This window comes from Carettochelys insculpta, chromosome 12 (assembly GCF_033958435.1).
Source record: "Carettochelys insculpta isolate YL-2023 chromosome 12, ASM3395843v1, whole genome shotgun sequence".
NCBI classification, from domain to species: domain Eukaryota; kingdom Metazoa; phylum Chordata; order Testudines; family Carettochelyidae; genus Carettochelys; species Carettochelys insculpta.
In genome coordinates this window covers 9,798,377-9,814,410 of record NC_134148.1, presented here as the reverse complement: position 1 = coordinate 9,814,410, position 16,034 = coordinate 9,798,377, and the positions used below count along the sequence as shown (strand labels likewise).

At 46.4% G+C, this 16,034-nt stretch overlaps 1 protein-coding gene across 3 annotated transcripts in view; it reads right to left on the bottom strand.

The window, feature by feature from the left end:
• The window catches only part of DAPK2 (death associated protein kinase 2), a 96,250-nt gene that overhangs the window by 63,103 nt on the left and 17,113 nt on the right, over positions 1-16,034 (bottom strand). For all 3 annotated transcript variants that reach the window (XM_075006694.1, XM_075006693.1, XM_075006692.1), the window contains exon 2: positions 13,769-13,866. In XM_075006694.1, the coding sequence (XP_074862795.1) occupies positions 13,769-13,845 (77 nt within the window). In that variant the 5' untranslated portion in view covers positions 13,846-13,866. The remainder of the gene's footprint in view (positions 1-13,768; positions 13,867-16,034) is intronic.

Genomic DNA, 16,034 nt, shown 5'->3' with positions numbered 1-16,034 from the left:
GCCCACACTGCTTCAGACAGAAGAGTCTGTCAAGCCCTGTCTCATTTACATGGCTCTTTGTGGTTAGAAAGATTAGCTGTTCCACTGCGAGCATGTCTGTACAAGGCTTCCAGCAGGAAACAAAACAAAACAAAAATGGTCGGGAAATGCTCACACCTTGTAGTGGATTGTATTAAAGTGAATACCAAAATGGCCACACAAATTGACATTACCTGAGTAACAGTGACAACAAGAAGTCAAAGAACTTTTATATACCCCTGCATGTGCGTTAGGTGGTTAAACCTAAAAACATTCAGCTCAGGGCAGAGCGTTAGCTGATGGGAGGGAAGGTTAAAAGCTGTATTTCTTTATCTTGGGGTTTGCTGTCCTGTGACCACACTGCAGCCCCACTTGGAAGTGTCTCCAAGAAAGAATGTAGTTACTCCTGCAACTGGCTTGGAAGATCTGCAATCCTTTCAAACACATCACTGTAAGGATAGTTGATATGAACCCTGATGGTGAAGCTCTGATTCCTGGATGCTGAGGCAGGGATCCCTCCTCCAGGACTGAAAGGACACAGTGCATCTCAATTAACTGCTATTTCTAGTGTCACCTTCAGAGCTCAGAATAGAAGTCCAAGCTTGGATTTGCATCTGACTGCCAGAACCAACTGAATCTTGGAACTGAGGACTCAAAATGCTCACTCCCAACTTTGCAGTCTGTTTTGTGTAGGTAAAAACAGATCCCTGAGTGTGTACTAAAAGTCATCTTTTAATCTCGAGAATAAGCAAATGTGCTAAATCTGTGCTTTGTATGTGGTATAAGACTAAATCTCTGCATGTCTGTATGCATACACAGGAGATTTATTATAATTAATAACTCTCTATATAGTTATATATAGACTTTGCAGACTTAACAGTTGCTGTAGCTGGCAGAGATACAAGTTCAGATAATTATATACTGAAAGCTTCAAAGCTTAGAACTGAAGTCCTCAAACACTTCTCTTGATCCAGAGAGCCAGCATTACACTGCAATGCATCCTGATTAAGTGGTATCTGCTGTTTTGCTTTTTCCAAGTTCTGGAGTCATTGGTAGTGATAGTGACTCTAGAGTTGAAGATGTACTAAGATTTTTGTTTAGAGCATGACTCAATTTACTTCCATTTTACACACACTAACTCCTCCTAGAACAGCTGAGTTTTCTACACATTCTTCTTCTCTGCCCTCAATAAAGCCCCATGTGTTCTTTTTGAAAGAGGACAGATTTGAAGCCCAGCCCTTCCTAAATTCAGGCCTGAAACTCTCACTTTTCTAGGATCCCTTTTAGCTAGAGTGCCAAAATCACCTCTAACTCCTGTCTTCAGATGCACACTCTGGAAACATGCTGAAGGCAGCAGCCTCTTTGAATGTATTCATATCAAAATAAATCATTCCCCTTACTTGACATATCCCATTCTAGCTTTGCCAGGTGTAACTGATGGAACTATCATGTAGCATCAGCTCCTTCATATCCCCAGTGCTACCTGATGGATCAGCAGTGCTCTGCACATTGCTCTAGAGGGTCAAGCTGGGCAACAGGGGTGCAGCAGCTTTCCCAGGGGTACACAAGAGGCCAAGGCACAGAAGCTGGGGAGACTGAGACATGCTCTGAAACTGGGAGTGCTGGAAGCTCAGAGCTTTCATTGCTACAGCACCAGCATACGAAGGACAATACCTGATATTCCTGTATCTGTTACTCCAGCAAATGAGACAGCAGGGCTCCCACTGGGGCAACTGTGATTTGGACACTGCAAATGGTTTCATGTTAAATCTGAATGGGATTCCACTGTGTAATCTGTGAGTGTATTCAGGTGGAAAGTTATGGTAGGTGAGGTTGCAGTGGCTGTGAATGTCCTCAGCTGCAAGGTCATGGCCAGTTGCTGTGGATGTGCTGACGGATAACTGTAGGGAGGCATCATGGATGCATATTTAGAGCTTATCAAGGAGTGCCTAGAGCAAAGGCCAAGTGCTCCCTTTTACAAAAGAACGAGTATATAAATAAATTATATATAGATAGATAGATATATAAATCTGGCAACAGCAGATTTTTACTGAATGTGCTAACTGAAATGGAATGGAACAATTTTGACCTGAGGTTAATGAAGATTTTTGATTCTGAAGAAATAAATACTAGAGGCAAGGAGACACAGTGAGAAGTACCGCAGCCACAAAAACACAGAGATTACATTACATAAGCCTGTTTGTTTTGTGAATTACTTATCTTGTCACTGCCCCTGTATGTGAATCTTTTTATCCACCTACATCTGCCAGCATTGAAAGCAGCTGCAAGTATAAGATAATGAAAAGCAGCTTTTGGCAAAGAGCTGCATCAGCCAGCATGGGAAGAAAAATCTCTTAAAATTGCTGGAACATGTCTAGCATGTTACTTGACTTACAATAAGCAAGTAATTGCTTGTCACAGGCCCTGTAATTACTGTTCAGAGACAGAGGCAAGATAACCAGTTCAAATGACAGCTTCAATGCACAGCTGGAACAAGAAATCTATGAAACTCTCAAAAGATCTGCTGGTGTGAAAATAAAACAAGCATAGGAAGTCAATGTGACATTATTTGCATTATAATTCCAAGGATATATCCAGAGATTGTTAAGAATAAAAAAGCAATTCCCATGTGGTGCCACCCTGCTATGACTGTTTACTTACAATGTCTGAACTGGTAACAGAGTGGCAAAGGATGCAGAAGCTGAGCTTACCTCAAAGTCTTTCAATGAGCAAGCTTTCCCTGTTGCAATCCTAGCTAAATAGACTCAAATTTTTCATTTGTATAGAAAGAAGAATTTCTTCCCTAAAAACTGATCATAATCATTTGGAACCCTTGGAAGTCAGATGTAAAAATGTACTAAAATGTTAGCTAGCAGATTTTCCTTTGTGCATTTCCTGGCTTCAGATGATGAAGTCTCCTTATGATATGCTGAGAGTACTTGTTCACACACACAAGCTGCTTCTTTTGGCTGATCTAATGGAGCAGTTCCTGTAGCTCACCAGGAAAAAGCTATGGTTTTGGATCTAAAGTCTAAGTGCTACATAGGATTGTCAGATACCCATGGTGCTGCCATGTAAAAGGTCGAGGGATTGCTACCCACCAAAAAGGGATGAAGATTTTTTACCCATGTTGTAACAATTACCGCACATAATACATATAGGCTATGTCTACACGTGAAGCCTACATCGAAATAGCCTATTTCGATGTGGCGACACCGAAATAGGCTATTTCGATGAATAACGTCTACACGTCCTCCAGGGCTGGCAACGTCGATGTTCAACATCGACGTTGCGCAGCACCACATCGAAATAGGCGCAGCGAGGGAACGTCTACACGCCAAAGTAGCACACATCGAAATAAGGGTGCCAGGCACAGCTGCAGACAGGGTCACATGGCAGACTCAACAGCCAGCCGCTCCCTTAAAGGGCCCCTCCCAGACACACTTGCACTAAACAGCACAAGATACACAGAGCCGACAACGAGTTGCAGACCCTGTGCATTCAGCATGAATCCCCCGCTGCAGCAGCAGCAGCCAGAAGCCCTGGGCTAAGGGCTGCTGCACACGGTGACCATAGAACCCCGCACGGGCTGGAGAGACAGCGTCTCTCAACCCCCCAGCTGATGGCTGCCATGGAGGACCCGGCAATTTCGACGTTGCGGGACGCGGATCGTCTACACTGTCCCTACTTCGACGTTGAACGTCGAAGTAGGGCGCTATTCCTATCTCCTCATGAGGTTAGCGACTTCGACGTCTCGCCGCCTAACGTCGAAGTTAACTTCGAAATAGCACCCGACGCGTGTAGACGCGACGGGCGCTATTTCGAAGTTGGTCCCGCTACTTCGAAGTAGCATGCACGTGTAGATGCAGCTATAGGGTGCGTCTACACTAGCTGGTTACTTTGAAGTAGCTGGCACAACGTCAAAATAGTACGTGTTGCGTCTACACGCGCCGTGTGCTATTTCGACATTGAAATCAATGTTAGGCAGCGAGACATCGAAATCGTTATTCCTATCTGAAGATGGGAATAGCGCCCTACTTCGATGTTCAACGTCGAAGTAGGGTGTGTGTAGACGATCCGTGTCCCGCTATGTCGAAATAATGGGGTCCTCCCTCGCGGCCATCAGCTGAGGAGTTGAGAGACGCTCTCTCCAGCCTCTGCAGGGCTCTATGGTCGCTGCATGCAGCAGTCCTTAGCCCAGGGCTTCTGGCTGCTGCTGCTGCTACAGCTGGGGGTCCATGCTGCATGCGCGGGGTCTGCAACCGGTTGTCGGCTCTGTGGATCTCGTGCCGTGCAGGGCGAGTGTGTCTGGGAGGGGCTCTTTAAGGGAGCGGCTTGGGGCTCTGCTGGCCCCTTATTTCAACGGGGAGCACTTGTGTGTGTGGACGCTCCGCATTTCCTTCCGGGGCGGCTCCTTTCCACGTTCTCCATTGCTACTTTGACATTGAACGTCGACAGCACCAGCCCTGGAGGACATGTAGACGATATGTGTCCAAGTAGCCTATTTTGATGTTCTTACGTCGAAATAGGCTACTTCAACGTAGTGTGCTTGTGTAGATGTAGCCATAAAGTGACACTATATAGATACAGTAAACAACTCTGCACTGAGTGGACGACTAAAGCAAGGGTGCCACTAATGCCTGCAGTTCAGCTTCGCTATGCATTTTCATAACACTCACTTGCATAAACATCCTTCTCAGTCACGTATGAGCTCAAATTTTCATCTTCCAAGCTCAAATATCTCAGATCCCATCTGTCGTTAAAGTTAAAGAAGATATGAGCATTTTTGAGAGAGAGGGGAATGGGTGCAGTGGAATGGCTGGGAGTGATGATAAAGATTTGGCAGGTGTGATGAAGTAGGCATTTTTTTGTAGCATTTTTATGAAGCCGAAGTGTGTCTCAGTTTCTTCTATATGCTGCATTGTTACCCAGTGGGAGAAAAGGACTGTTTCTTCTTTGGATAAGGTGGAAGACAGAAGGAGGGTGATATACCTTGCTGTTTGGAACATAACCCCATATCAGTGGGCTCCTGGAGAATACAATAGCAGATCCATCCCAGACATTTACAAAGCAAAGACCTCAAGGGATATGGACTTGCCCGCCTCTCAGCAAGGAGGCTGAGCAGCATGTCCCCACCTGACGATAAAAATGACTGGAGAGATATGAGGTAGGGGTTAATGGGGGCTGTAGGAAGTGGTTGGGACACACTTGGGGTCTGACAAAGGAGGTCAGATGAACAGAGAGAGATGGAGGAACACTATAGCTTAACCAGAATGGACTATGCTTTAACCTTCATTTTGCTATGCTAGCCTAATGGAGATGTGATGATTTGGTGGGTATGGGCCTTCTACACTCAGTGCCCTGTAAAGTGCAAACTGACTGGAGGAGACTTGCCTCAATCAGGTCCCATATGCAGCAGAGCATGTAAGCATATGCTTAACTATAAACACAGGTGTTGTCCCACTGATTTCAATGGTAGTAATACTTCAGTGGTACTTGCTATATGTAAAGTCCACCGAAGAGTGCAAGGGATATGAATTGTCTCACTACTATAGCTTAAAATTTGATTTTTCAATATTTGGGCTGTGGCCACGCTGGGCGTTAATTTTGAAAGTGTTTTCAAAAGGAGGGGCTATTTCGAAACGAGCAGCAGAGCGATGACACACAAATTGCTCATTTCAAAAGCAAGTTGGCAATAAAAAGGCGGTCACTTTGAAAGCGCTGTTCCACTCCTGTCTTGGGCACAACGCCTCATTTCGATGTCGAGTTCAAAAGGAAACATGAGTAGTTGCTCCTGTGGCCGCCATGTCAAAATCACCATCCTCCCCGGTGCCAGCCCCTCCCCAGAGCACAGAGACACCCTGGACAGCACCCAGGGCTCTAAGGCTTTCAGCTCTGGCTGCCCTAAAGCTGCAGGGACACAGAAACCCCATGCAGGAAGCTGAGAGTGTGCTCGCAGCCATAGGAGCACATACACACTCTCCAGCACCCCCTAACCAGCAGTAATCCAGCCAGTCAGAGTCACGGCCAGCAGGCAAGACCCCAGGGATCCCAAGGCACCAGCAGGCAAGACCCCAGGGATCCCAAGGCACCAGCAGGCATGGCTCCCAGGACCCAGGAAAGCTGGCAAAGAGGAGGGGTGCCCTGTGGCCCTGGGGCCGAGGTCTGGGACGTCTTGCTGAGGATGGAGGGGCAGAAGTGCAACACCACTACTTTTGCCCAGCTGGCCAGCACCCTGGCCACAAGGGGCTACCCCCCGCTGGACCTCCAAGCAGGTGCGCTCTAAAGTAAAAGAGCTGTGCCAGGGGTATGGCAAAGGCAAAGGACTCAGCCAGGTGGTCGGGGCAGCACCTGCCAGCTGCCCCTACTTTGCAGAGCTGGACCAGCTGGACGCAGACAAGCTGGAGAGGGAGGGCAAAGAGCCACAGCTGGGACCTTCCGCAGCACCGCCGACCCCATGCCTGGAGCCACTGGGCGACAACGGGTACAGCAACGCAAATGTGTGTAGAACATCCACTGGCATCCACAAGGGCCTGGATGATGACAGAATGGTAGCCCTTGTGGTTGATGTACCATCCGCAGTTGTGTGGTGGGGCCCGGATGGAGACACGGGTGCTGTCCAAGGCACCAAAAAAGTTGGGGAACCCCACCTGCTGGAACCCAGCCATGGTGGCATCCACATCCCTCAAACATATGAGCCGGTGGAGGAGGATCCAGTTGATAGCGTCAATGACCTGCACAGGGTGGTGGGCACAGCACTCATGAGTGTGTGGCGGGATGCAGGGCCCCCCTCCCGGGGATCTCTTCCCCAGTCACCCTCCCCAGGACCCCCTACTCAGGCCCTGTTGTGGGTGTGGGGCCCTGTCTGACTTACTTGTAGAAATATGACCCCAACAGTGGCCTTTCCCACCCTGAATTGGTGGCTGACCGAGTGGTTGCTGTCTGGGGTGGCCAGCTTCCACACAGCGATGGCCACTCTTTTCTCCACAGGGAAAGCAGGCCACACGCAGGTGTCCTGGTGGAATAATGCTGGTGCCAGCCACTGGCACAGCTCCATGAAGGTGGCCTGGGTCATCTGAAAGTTTTGGAGCCACATCTTGTCATCCCACTCTTCCAGAACGATGCAGTCCCACCATTCCCATTTGGTGGGGCACAGCCAGAAGCATGAGTGGGCCCAGGGACGGAGGAGTGCTCCATAGGCATCATGGAGAGGGGGGGCAGTCAACTGCTGCCAGGATAGCCATCAGGCTGGCTAGGATGTCCAGGACATCCTTGTCTTGTAGGTCCTGCAGGTCCATGGTGCGCTGCAGTGCTGGGGCCAAGCAAGGCTCCCCTAGAGCTCAGCTGGAGGTTGCGTGTTGCAAGCAGCCTGAGCCCTCAGCATGTGCACTGGAGGGGGGCTGTTTGGGAGGGGCCCCTTAATGGGGCAGCCGGCCCATGCTCCAGTAAGGGTTTGTCGGCCATTTGATCATTCAGACAACATCTTTTGCCCCGTTCTTTCGAAGGGGGGCTCTGTGCTGTGTAGCCACTTCCTTTTGAAAGGAGTGGGGAGGTCTCTTTGTCATTGCAGATTGCAACGTCGATCTGTGTTTTGTGTGTGGCTGCTTCACATCAAAACGACTCTCTTCGAAATTTTGGATCATGATTACCCCTTTCGACATCCCTTGCTAGTACAGCCACAGCCTTTGTCTTTTAAATGTTAGAAAGCAAATAAGGGGATTGCAACAGAGCTTTTCTAAAGGCTAGGATTAATTTTTATGTTAAAGAATATATTTCTGTTGTAATATATTGAGAGTAAGACCAGTTACCTGGGACCTGTGCTGTTTAACACAGCCAAAAATGATCCTGAAAAATGGGTGAACAAAGATATGGCAACATTTACAGAGAATTCAAAAGTACTTGGGACAGTTACGGCCAAAGGTGACTGCAAAGAATTACAAAGGAATCCTACTAAATTGGGTGACTGGGAAAGAAAATGACAGAAGAAATTCAATGCTGTGTCAAGGCTGTTCCCACTGTGGCACTTCAAGTGAGAAAGAGAGGGCACACAAGAATCATATCATAGAGCCATAGAATCACAGGGCTGGAAGGGACCTCAGGAGATCATCAAGTCCAGCCTCCTGCTTCCAGCAGGATCAATCCCAACTAAGTCATCCCAGCCAGGACTTTGTCAAGCTGGGACTTAAAAACCACTCGGGACGGAGATTCCACCACCTCTTTAGGCAACGCATTCCAGTGTTTCACCAGCCGCCTGGTGAAGTTTTTCCTAATATCCAACCTACTCCTCTCCTTCTGTAACTTCAGACTATTACCCCTTGTTCTGCTGTCTGTCACCAGTGAGAACAGTTTCTCTCCATTTTTTTAGAGTGCCCCTTCAGGAAGTTGAAGGCTGCTATTAAATCACCCATCAGTCTTCTCTTCTGCAAACTAAACAAGCCCAAGTCCCTCAGCTTCTCCTCATAAGTCATGTGCTCCAGCCTCCTAATAACTTTTGTTGCCCTCCATTGAACCTACTCCAGCACATCCACATCCTCTCTGTACTGGGGGGCTCAAAACCGGACACAATACTCCAGATGTGGCCTCACCAGTGCTGAATAAAGAGGAAGAACAACCTTTCTAGATCTGCTCAAAATGCTTCTCCTAATGCACCTTAATATGCTCTTAGCTTTCTTGGCTACAAGGGCACACTGTTTACACATATCCAGACTTTCATCCACCATAATTCCTATGTCCTTTTCACTGTACTGCTTTTTAGCCAGTCAGTCCCCAGCCTACAACAATGCTTGGGATTCTTCCATCCCAAGTGTAGGACTCCACACTTGTCGTTGTTGAACCGCATCAGATTTCTTTTGTCCCAATCCTCAAATTTATCCAGGTGACTCTGGATCTTATCTCTACCCTCCACATATCTACCTCTCCCACTAGCTTGGAGTCACCTGCAAACTTGCTGATGGTGCAATCCAGTCCCTCATCCAGGTCATTAATAAAGATGTTGAACAACACCGGCCCCAGAACCAAGCCTTGGGGCACTCCACTTGAAACCGACTACCATCCAGATATCGAGCCATTGATCACTACCCATTGAGCCTGACCATCAAGCCAGCTTTCTATCCATCTTGTAGTCCATGTATCCAATCCATACTTCCTTAACTTATAGCTTAGAATGTTGCAGGAGACATTATCAAAAGCTTTGCTGAAGTCAAGATGTATCACATCCACCCACTTCCCCATGTCCCTCGAGCTTGTTACTTCATCATAGAAGCTAATCAGATTGGTCAGGCAAGACTTGCCCTTGGTGAATCCATGCTGACTACTTCTGATCACTTTTCCCTCTTCCAAGTGCTCCAAAATGGATTCCTTGAGGATCCCCTCTATTATTTTTCTAGGGACTGAGGCAAGGCTGACCTGTCTATAGTTCCCTGGATTGTCCTTCTTTCCTTTTTTTAAAGATGGGCACTACATTTGCCTTCTTCCAGTCATCCGGGATCTTTCTAGATCTCCAAGAGTCTTAAAAGATAATGGCCAAAGGCTTGGCAATGACATCTGCCAACTCCCTCAGTACTGTTGGGTGCATTAAATCCAGACCCATGGATTTGTGTACATCTAGTTTTTCTAAATAGCTCTTAACTTGTTCCTTGAGCACTGATGGCTGCCCTTCACCTTCCCATACTGCACTGTCTAGCACTGTAGTGTGGGAGCTGTCCTTGTCTGTGAAGATGGAGGCAAAAAAAACATCGAGTACTTCAGCTTTTTTTTATATCATCTGTCACTACATTACCTCTCTCATTCAGAAATGGCCCGACACCTTCCCTGATAACCCTCTTATTGTTAACATGCCTGTAGAAACCCCTCTAGTTACACTTCACATCCCTTGCCAGCTGCAGTTCCAGTTGTGCTTTTGCTTTCCTGATTACTGCTCGGCATTCCCAGACATATATTTATATTCCCCCTTAGGCATCTGTCCATTCTTCCACTTCTTATACACATCCTTTTTGAGTTTAAGGTGACCCAGGATTCCCTGTTAAGTCAAGCTGGTTGCCTAACATATTTGCATTTCTTACTATGCAGCGGATGGTTTGTTCCTGTGCCTTCAGTAAAACTTGTTTAATATACTGCCAGTTCTCCTGAACTCTTTTCCCCTCCATCTTTATTTCCTAAGGGATCCCGTCCATCAGTTCTTTCAGGGAGTCGAAGTCTGCTCTTTTGAAATCAAGGGTCTATATATTATTGCTCACCTTTCTTCCTTTTGTCAGGATCCTGAAATCTACCATCTTAAATACATTGCCACTAAAGGCTTGTTTTACAAACACCTCAAAGACACAGATTCGTGGCCTTTCACTGGTATCACTGCCACTTACCAAATGCACAAACCCTGTTGAATACACAAGAAGACGCATGGGGAGCAGGGGAAATTCCTTCTTATAGGGTACCCACTTTTAACCAAATTCTGAAAAACATGGAAAACTTTTATTTTGCTTAGTAGTTTGACTTTGCAGTCTCAGGCCATGTCCACACTACAAGATAAATTCGTATTTATTAAAAAGCGATTTTATAATGCCTTTTTTTTAAAAAATTGAGCTATGAGTATCCTCACTTCCCATTGGCTCCCAACAAATTCGACACATTGCTTCTACTCTGAAATCACCAAACATCAACTGTTGCAGCAGTGCATTGTGGGAACCTATCTCACAGTTCCCTCAGCCCTGTCTTCTGAGCTGGTAGCCAGGTGAAGCAGAGCTGTCAGTTTCCCGGGTCCCCAGAGCCTGGGGGACCTGGGCCAATTTCCTGGCTCCCCCAGGCTGCCAGAGGAAGGAAACTGATGGAGCAGCAGCCCTGGTCAATTTCCCAGCTTCTGCTAGTCGCAGGGAGTTGGGACCAGGTGCAGCACATTGCTTTGCGGGATACATACAGGACACTTTGGAGGCTAATAAATTTAAATGAAAGACATGGTGCTTCCAAACTAGCCTTTACTCGACATTTTAAACCTGAGATTGAAGCTATACCTGTCCATTAATATTGACATTTTATTATCGATTTGAGGGCAGACTAAATCAAGCTAATGATGTTTACAGTGAAGACAGTGACATTTTGATGTCTAGCTAACTCCTTTAAATTTGATTTTATCTCAAAGTGTAGACACAGCCTTATTTATGCTCATGTACACAGAACCTCCTGCCTTCTAAGACACAGGAATCAGACCACAGTCTTAAAAGTATGTGTGGTCACCTTGCTCCAGGAGGAGAAAAGTTAAACCCAGCCATGGGAAAGGGCTGAGATTGTGAAACTAGTAGCTGAAGCAATTAGCTGCTAATGAGGACTCAGCTGAGATGGTTGCCTAAGATGAGACACACTTGCTCCAGCTGTGAAGCAGGAGAGACCCGGCTGCCAAGGATGCTATAGGGCAGGGCTGAGGAAAAAGGAGGCAGGGCTGGGGAGCTCTGGTCATGAAACGCACAGGCTGAGGCCTTGTTCTCAAGGCCTGAGGGTACTAGGACTGCAGGGAGGTAGCCAGGGCAGCAGAAGACAGCAGGCCCAACCCCTTGCCAATGAGGAGTGGCCATTGCATACTGCAGTTTGCCCCTGAGGTAAGGGGCCAGATCATGACTAGCAGGAGGGTCACTGAGGTAAGGCAGGTATAGGGGGATGGGGGTATGGTGACCATCCATCCCATATTTGGCGGGACGGTCTCATATTTGGGATGCCAAAAAGGCGTCCCTACTTGTTTTTTTAAAAGGGACTAATTGTTCCATACTTGGGGCCTCCCCACACTGACCTGTTCTGCTAGCAGCTGCGCAGGTACAGCTGCTGGCTGGAGAGCAGGTAGGTCACTTTCCAGAGCCTCAGGGAAGCAGCGGAAGCGCCGGTAGCTGCTGCTTCCCTGGGGATCCCAGGGAGTGCTGGGGGGCTGCCGCCTCCTTCCCAGATCCCCAGGGCTTGGTGGAGCCAGGAGGATCTGCCCCTCTGCCCCGTATCTCACTGTCCCGTATTTGGGACAGGGAGATATGGTTGCCCTACATGGGGGCTTCATGAGAAGAAAGACCCCAGAGTGTGAAGGGGCTGGTGCAGTGTAGTTCCCTGAAAGCAGGACATGGGTGCTGATACAAGGTGGGGAACAGACATACTGATAAAGCAGATGAGACACTGCCCTGACGAGTGCACTCTGGGGCTGAACTGTGCGAATTCTCTGAATGACTAGCAGGAGGTGCCACGGCAGAGTTGAGCCATGTGACACAGTGATTTTTATTACAAGAAAACCCCCCCAAAATACAAAAAACAAACCTCACATGGAGCAATGTCACTCAGTTGCCAAGTGTTACAGAGCAACTGAAAACCAGGGTTAGATCCCGGGGAACCGCTTTCCCAAGATTCAGTTTGGAAAGTTGCAGTGTTAGGGGGAGTTAAATGTGCACAGTACAGAGAAGTCCAGCAACCACGCAGCAAAGAATATAACCTGATGACACCTGACTAAACATGCCCTGTTTTATCACATCTCTGCTGTGTAAAGATTCAGGTCTTCCCTGGGCATGGATGTTAATGGATTCTCCATGCCTGGCTCAATTCACGTCCTTCCACCTCTGCACAATACTACACAATAGTAACAGGAAGGTCACTGCTTCCAATTAGAAAACACACACTCTGCTTCCATGGACTTTCCTGGCCTCCTGCCAACACACTTCCTACTTCCCTAGCATTCCTAGGGACTCTCTAGGGACTCACTGTCTATGGTTTTAACTCCTGCAGGCCAGACAGTTAGTACTAGGTCCCAAGAATTAACCAATGAGAAAGACTTTAGTTAGCTAAAGGGCTGGAATATCCAGAAAAGTGTATTGCCCCTGAGATTCATCACAGTATGGGAAAAGTATTGCAAACTGCAAAAAATAATCCCAACTGTACAGACAATATGATGGAGGTCTATACTAACCATTACCACACACGAAACATTTCGTAGTCGCTGTGATAGTTCTTTTAAAAGACCTACTCAATGTGCAGCTAAGAGTATGTTAGGAGAGGGATAGATGATAAACCAGAAAGTGTTATAATGTCACTATATCAAGCCACGATATACACACACTCCAAATACTGCACACAGTTCTGAACACCCTATCTCAAAAAGTTATTAGGGAGATGTAAGAGCTTCCTTATGAGGAGATATTACAAAACTTTGGATTTTTTCAGTTTTGAAAAGAGTTGATACGATAGAGGTCTGTCAGATTCTGACTGGTGTGGAGAAATCTCATACAAAAGTATTATTTAACCCTTAACACGACACTAGAACTAGGGGTCAATTGATTAAACAAATATGCAGGTTTAAAACAAACACAAGGATGTCCTTCTTCACATAACGCAGTCAGCATGTGGAGCACGCTGCCATGGGATGCTGAGAAGGCCAAAAGTATAACTGGATTCACCAAAGAATTAGGTAAATTCGTGGAGGATTGGTTCATCTGTGACAATTAGCCCAAGATGACCAGGGATGCAACCACATGGCCCGAGTATCCTGACAGTGCCTCTAACTGCCATAAGCAGGGGCGAAACAATGGGGATGGATCATTTGAAACTGACCAGCTCTCGTCATTCCCTCTGAAGCATCTGGCACTGGTAACTGCATAGACCATTGGTTTGATCCAGTATGGCCATAGTTATGTTCTTATCAAGCAGAATACTAGTAAAGGAAGTCACTCAGTCTTATAAGGATATCACTGCCTCTGTCATCGTCTGAAGAGTGTTGGTGCCATCCGTATGTACTTACCTTCCTAGCTCTTCCCCAATTTCATAGATGTCTTCCACCTTCTGTTGTTTGAACACAGCCATCCCCAGACTCCTCATTAATGCACCTAGAAAATGTGCCTGGAATATAAAACACAAAGATAGTAAATTCATTATGCTGGTTAAGAGTCACACAAACTCAACTGTAATAAACAAAGAATAATTAAACACAGCCTTCAAACTGATCATTCTGAATCTGTTCTAGCTTGTTACAGACAAGGTTACTACCTGCTGATGGCTGTTCTGTGGTCTATGTGAAATAAATTTGGCTGTCTCGGTCCAATGTCCAGGACATGGGTGCTGGGAGGTAATGAGTACCCTCCACTAACATTGGCTTCCAGCAGCATAAAGCACTGTGGTGTTAGACCCTCATATTTTATGGAAATAAGTTTTGAATATGAATACATGTAACTCGAATTTCCTTTATGAAAAACAGGGCAAGTAACCTACCATTCAAGAGCTTATGACCCCCTGAATGTGTATATTCGATGTGTGTGCATATTCAATTTTTATAAATGAAGTTAGAAATATGAAGTGGAAACCCCAATTCGTTTAGGTTTCAGTCCCTTTCAGAGGGCTGTGCTCTTGGGTGCTTCCAAGTCTCTGAACTGAACCTTTCCAGAGCTGAACTGCTCTTAGTGTTTGTGGGTTTTGTGGTACTCTGCTGGAGGGCTGTTACCCCAAATCTGTGCCGTTGCTGAGGAAGACCAGAGCCTCTGGCCCAGGAGGATATGGTGATGGGTTGCCCTGGAGGCCAGGTAAGTGAGCTCAGTGGTATGAAAAGCACATTGGATAACAGTCTCAAGGGGATCTCTGTGACCCAATCCATCACAGAGCCATCAAGCAGGGTCGTGAGCACAGCCAGTTGCTCTGGATGCTAGTTGAGCCTCACTAGTCTGGCACCCTTGGAACTTGATTGGTGCTGCATGAGAGAATTTGCCAGACCATGGGAGGTCCATAATGTCTAGCAGAATTACATCACTTCCACTGCTTATTGGGCTCTTAGAAGACATTTGGGGTAAATCACAGCTAATTAACAGCACAGAACACTGAAAGCCAGGACTGGTGGCTATAAACAAACTTAATGGGACCATGGAAAACTTGGCTGCACCCATTACAAGTGGTCATCTGGCTAACTATCATCATGCTGGATTATGGATGTTCCCAGACGAGAGTGTTCTGGATTAGAGAGGTTCAACCTGCAGTGATTTTTAAGTGGTGGCTGGAGAACAGACAAAGTTTGATTTGCTTTTTTCTTTTTGCTTATTTGGGGCGAGGGAAATCAAGATAGGACAATCAGAAAAGTGAACTGAGCCTCACTTTCAAAGAAACTGGAACTTTACGTGGCCCAAGTGGCAGAGTGGGACAGTGAACATGAAAGACAAATGGAATTATGGAGAGTAGAAATGGAAATGCCAGTCACCATAGGAAAGGCTGCTCATGAGAAAGTTGTGGAAGCCCAAAGGGAAGTTCAAAATCATGAACTGCTGCACTGAAGTGGAGGAGTCAGCATCCTACCACAGCAGGATCCTCCTCTCCAGAAATCCACAAGCGGAAAAGACTGTGTCCTGCTTATGAGGAATCTGCAGATATTGACAAGCATTTCATCGCCTTTGAGAGACTGTGCATCATCCATTCAATTCCTGAGGATCAGAAGATGACCACACTAGTTGCAAAACTCACTGCAAGAGCCTTGGATATATTCAAAAATATGCCTGCTACTGACGCACCAAACTATGGTAAATTGAAGGATTTGGTTTTCAAACAGTTTCACATTAGACCTGAAATTTGCAGGGTAAAATTTAAATCCCTTAACAGAAGGGCTGGGTTATATAATGTGTCTTATGCAAACCAACTGAAAGATCTGCTAGATAAGTGGGTGAGAAAAGAATCTCAAGCTTTGAAGGGGATGTGTGACTGGCTGTTGAGGAACAGTTCCTGAACATGGCTAACGATGATGTTAAATAAGACAAACTGGTGTAATCAAGCAGAAATTCTTGCTGGCTATGCTGATCAGTTTGAGCAGAAAAACTTAGTATATGAATAAATTATCATCCTTGGGAAAATGGATGAATTAGAATTGGTCAGTGGCCATAAATACCTTTGCCCCTTTGATCAGGGTCTAGGGCCAGACAGGTCAGAAACAAGCTGAGATGATTGCTGCTGTTGTGTCACAGAATTTGCCAAATCTTCTAAGGAAATGAGTTTTTTTATGTGGCTGGGTTGCTAGCAGTGAGAAGGAAAGCAAA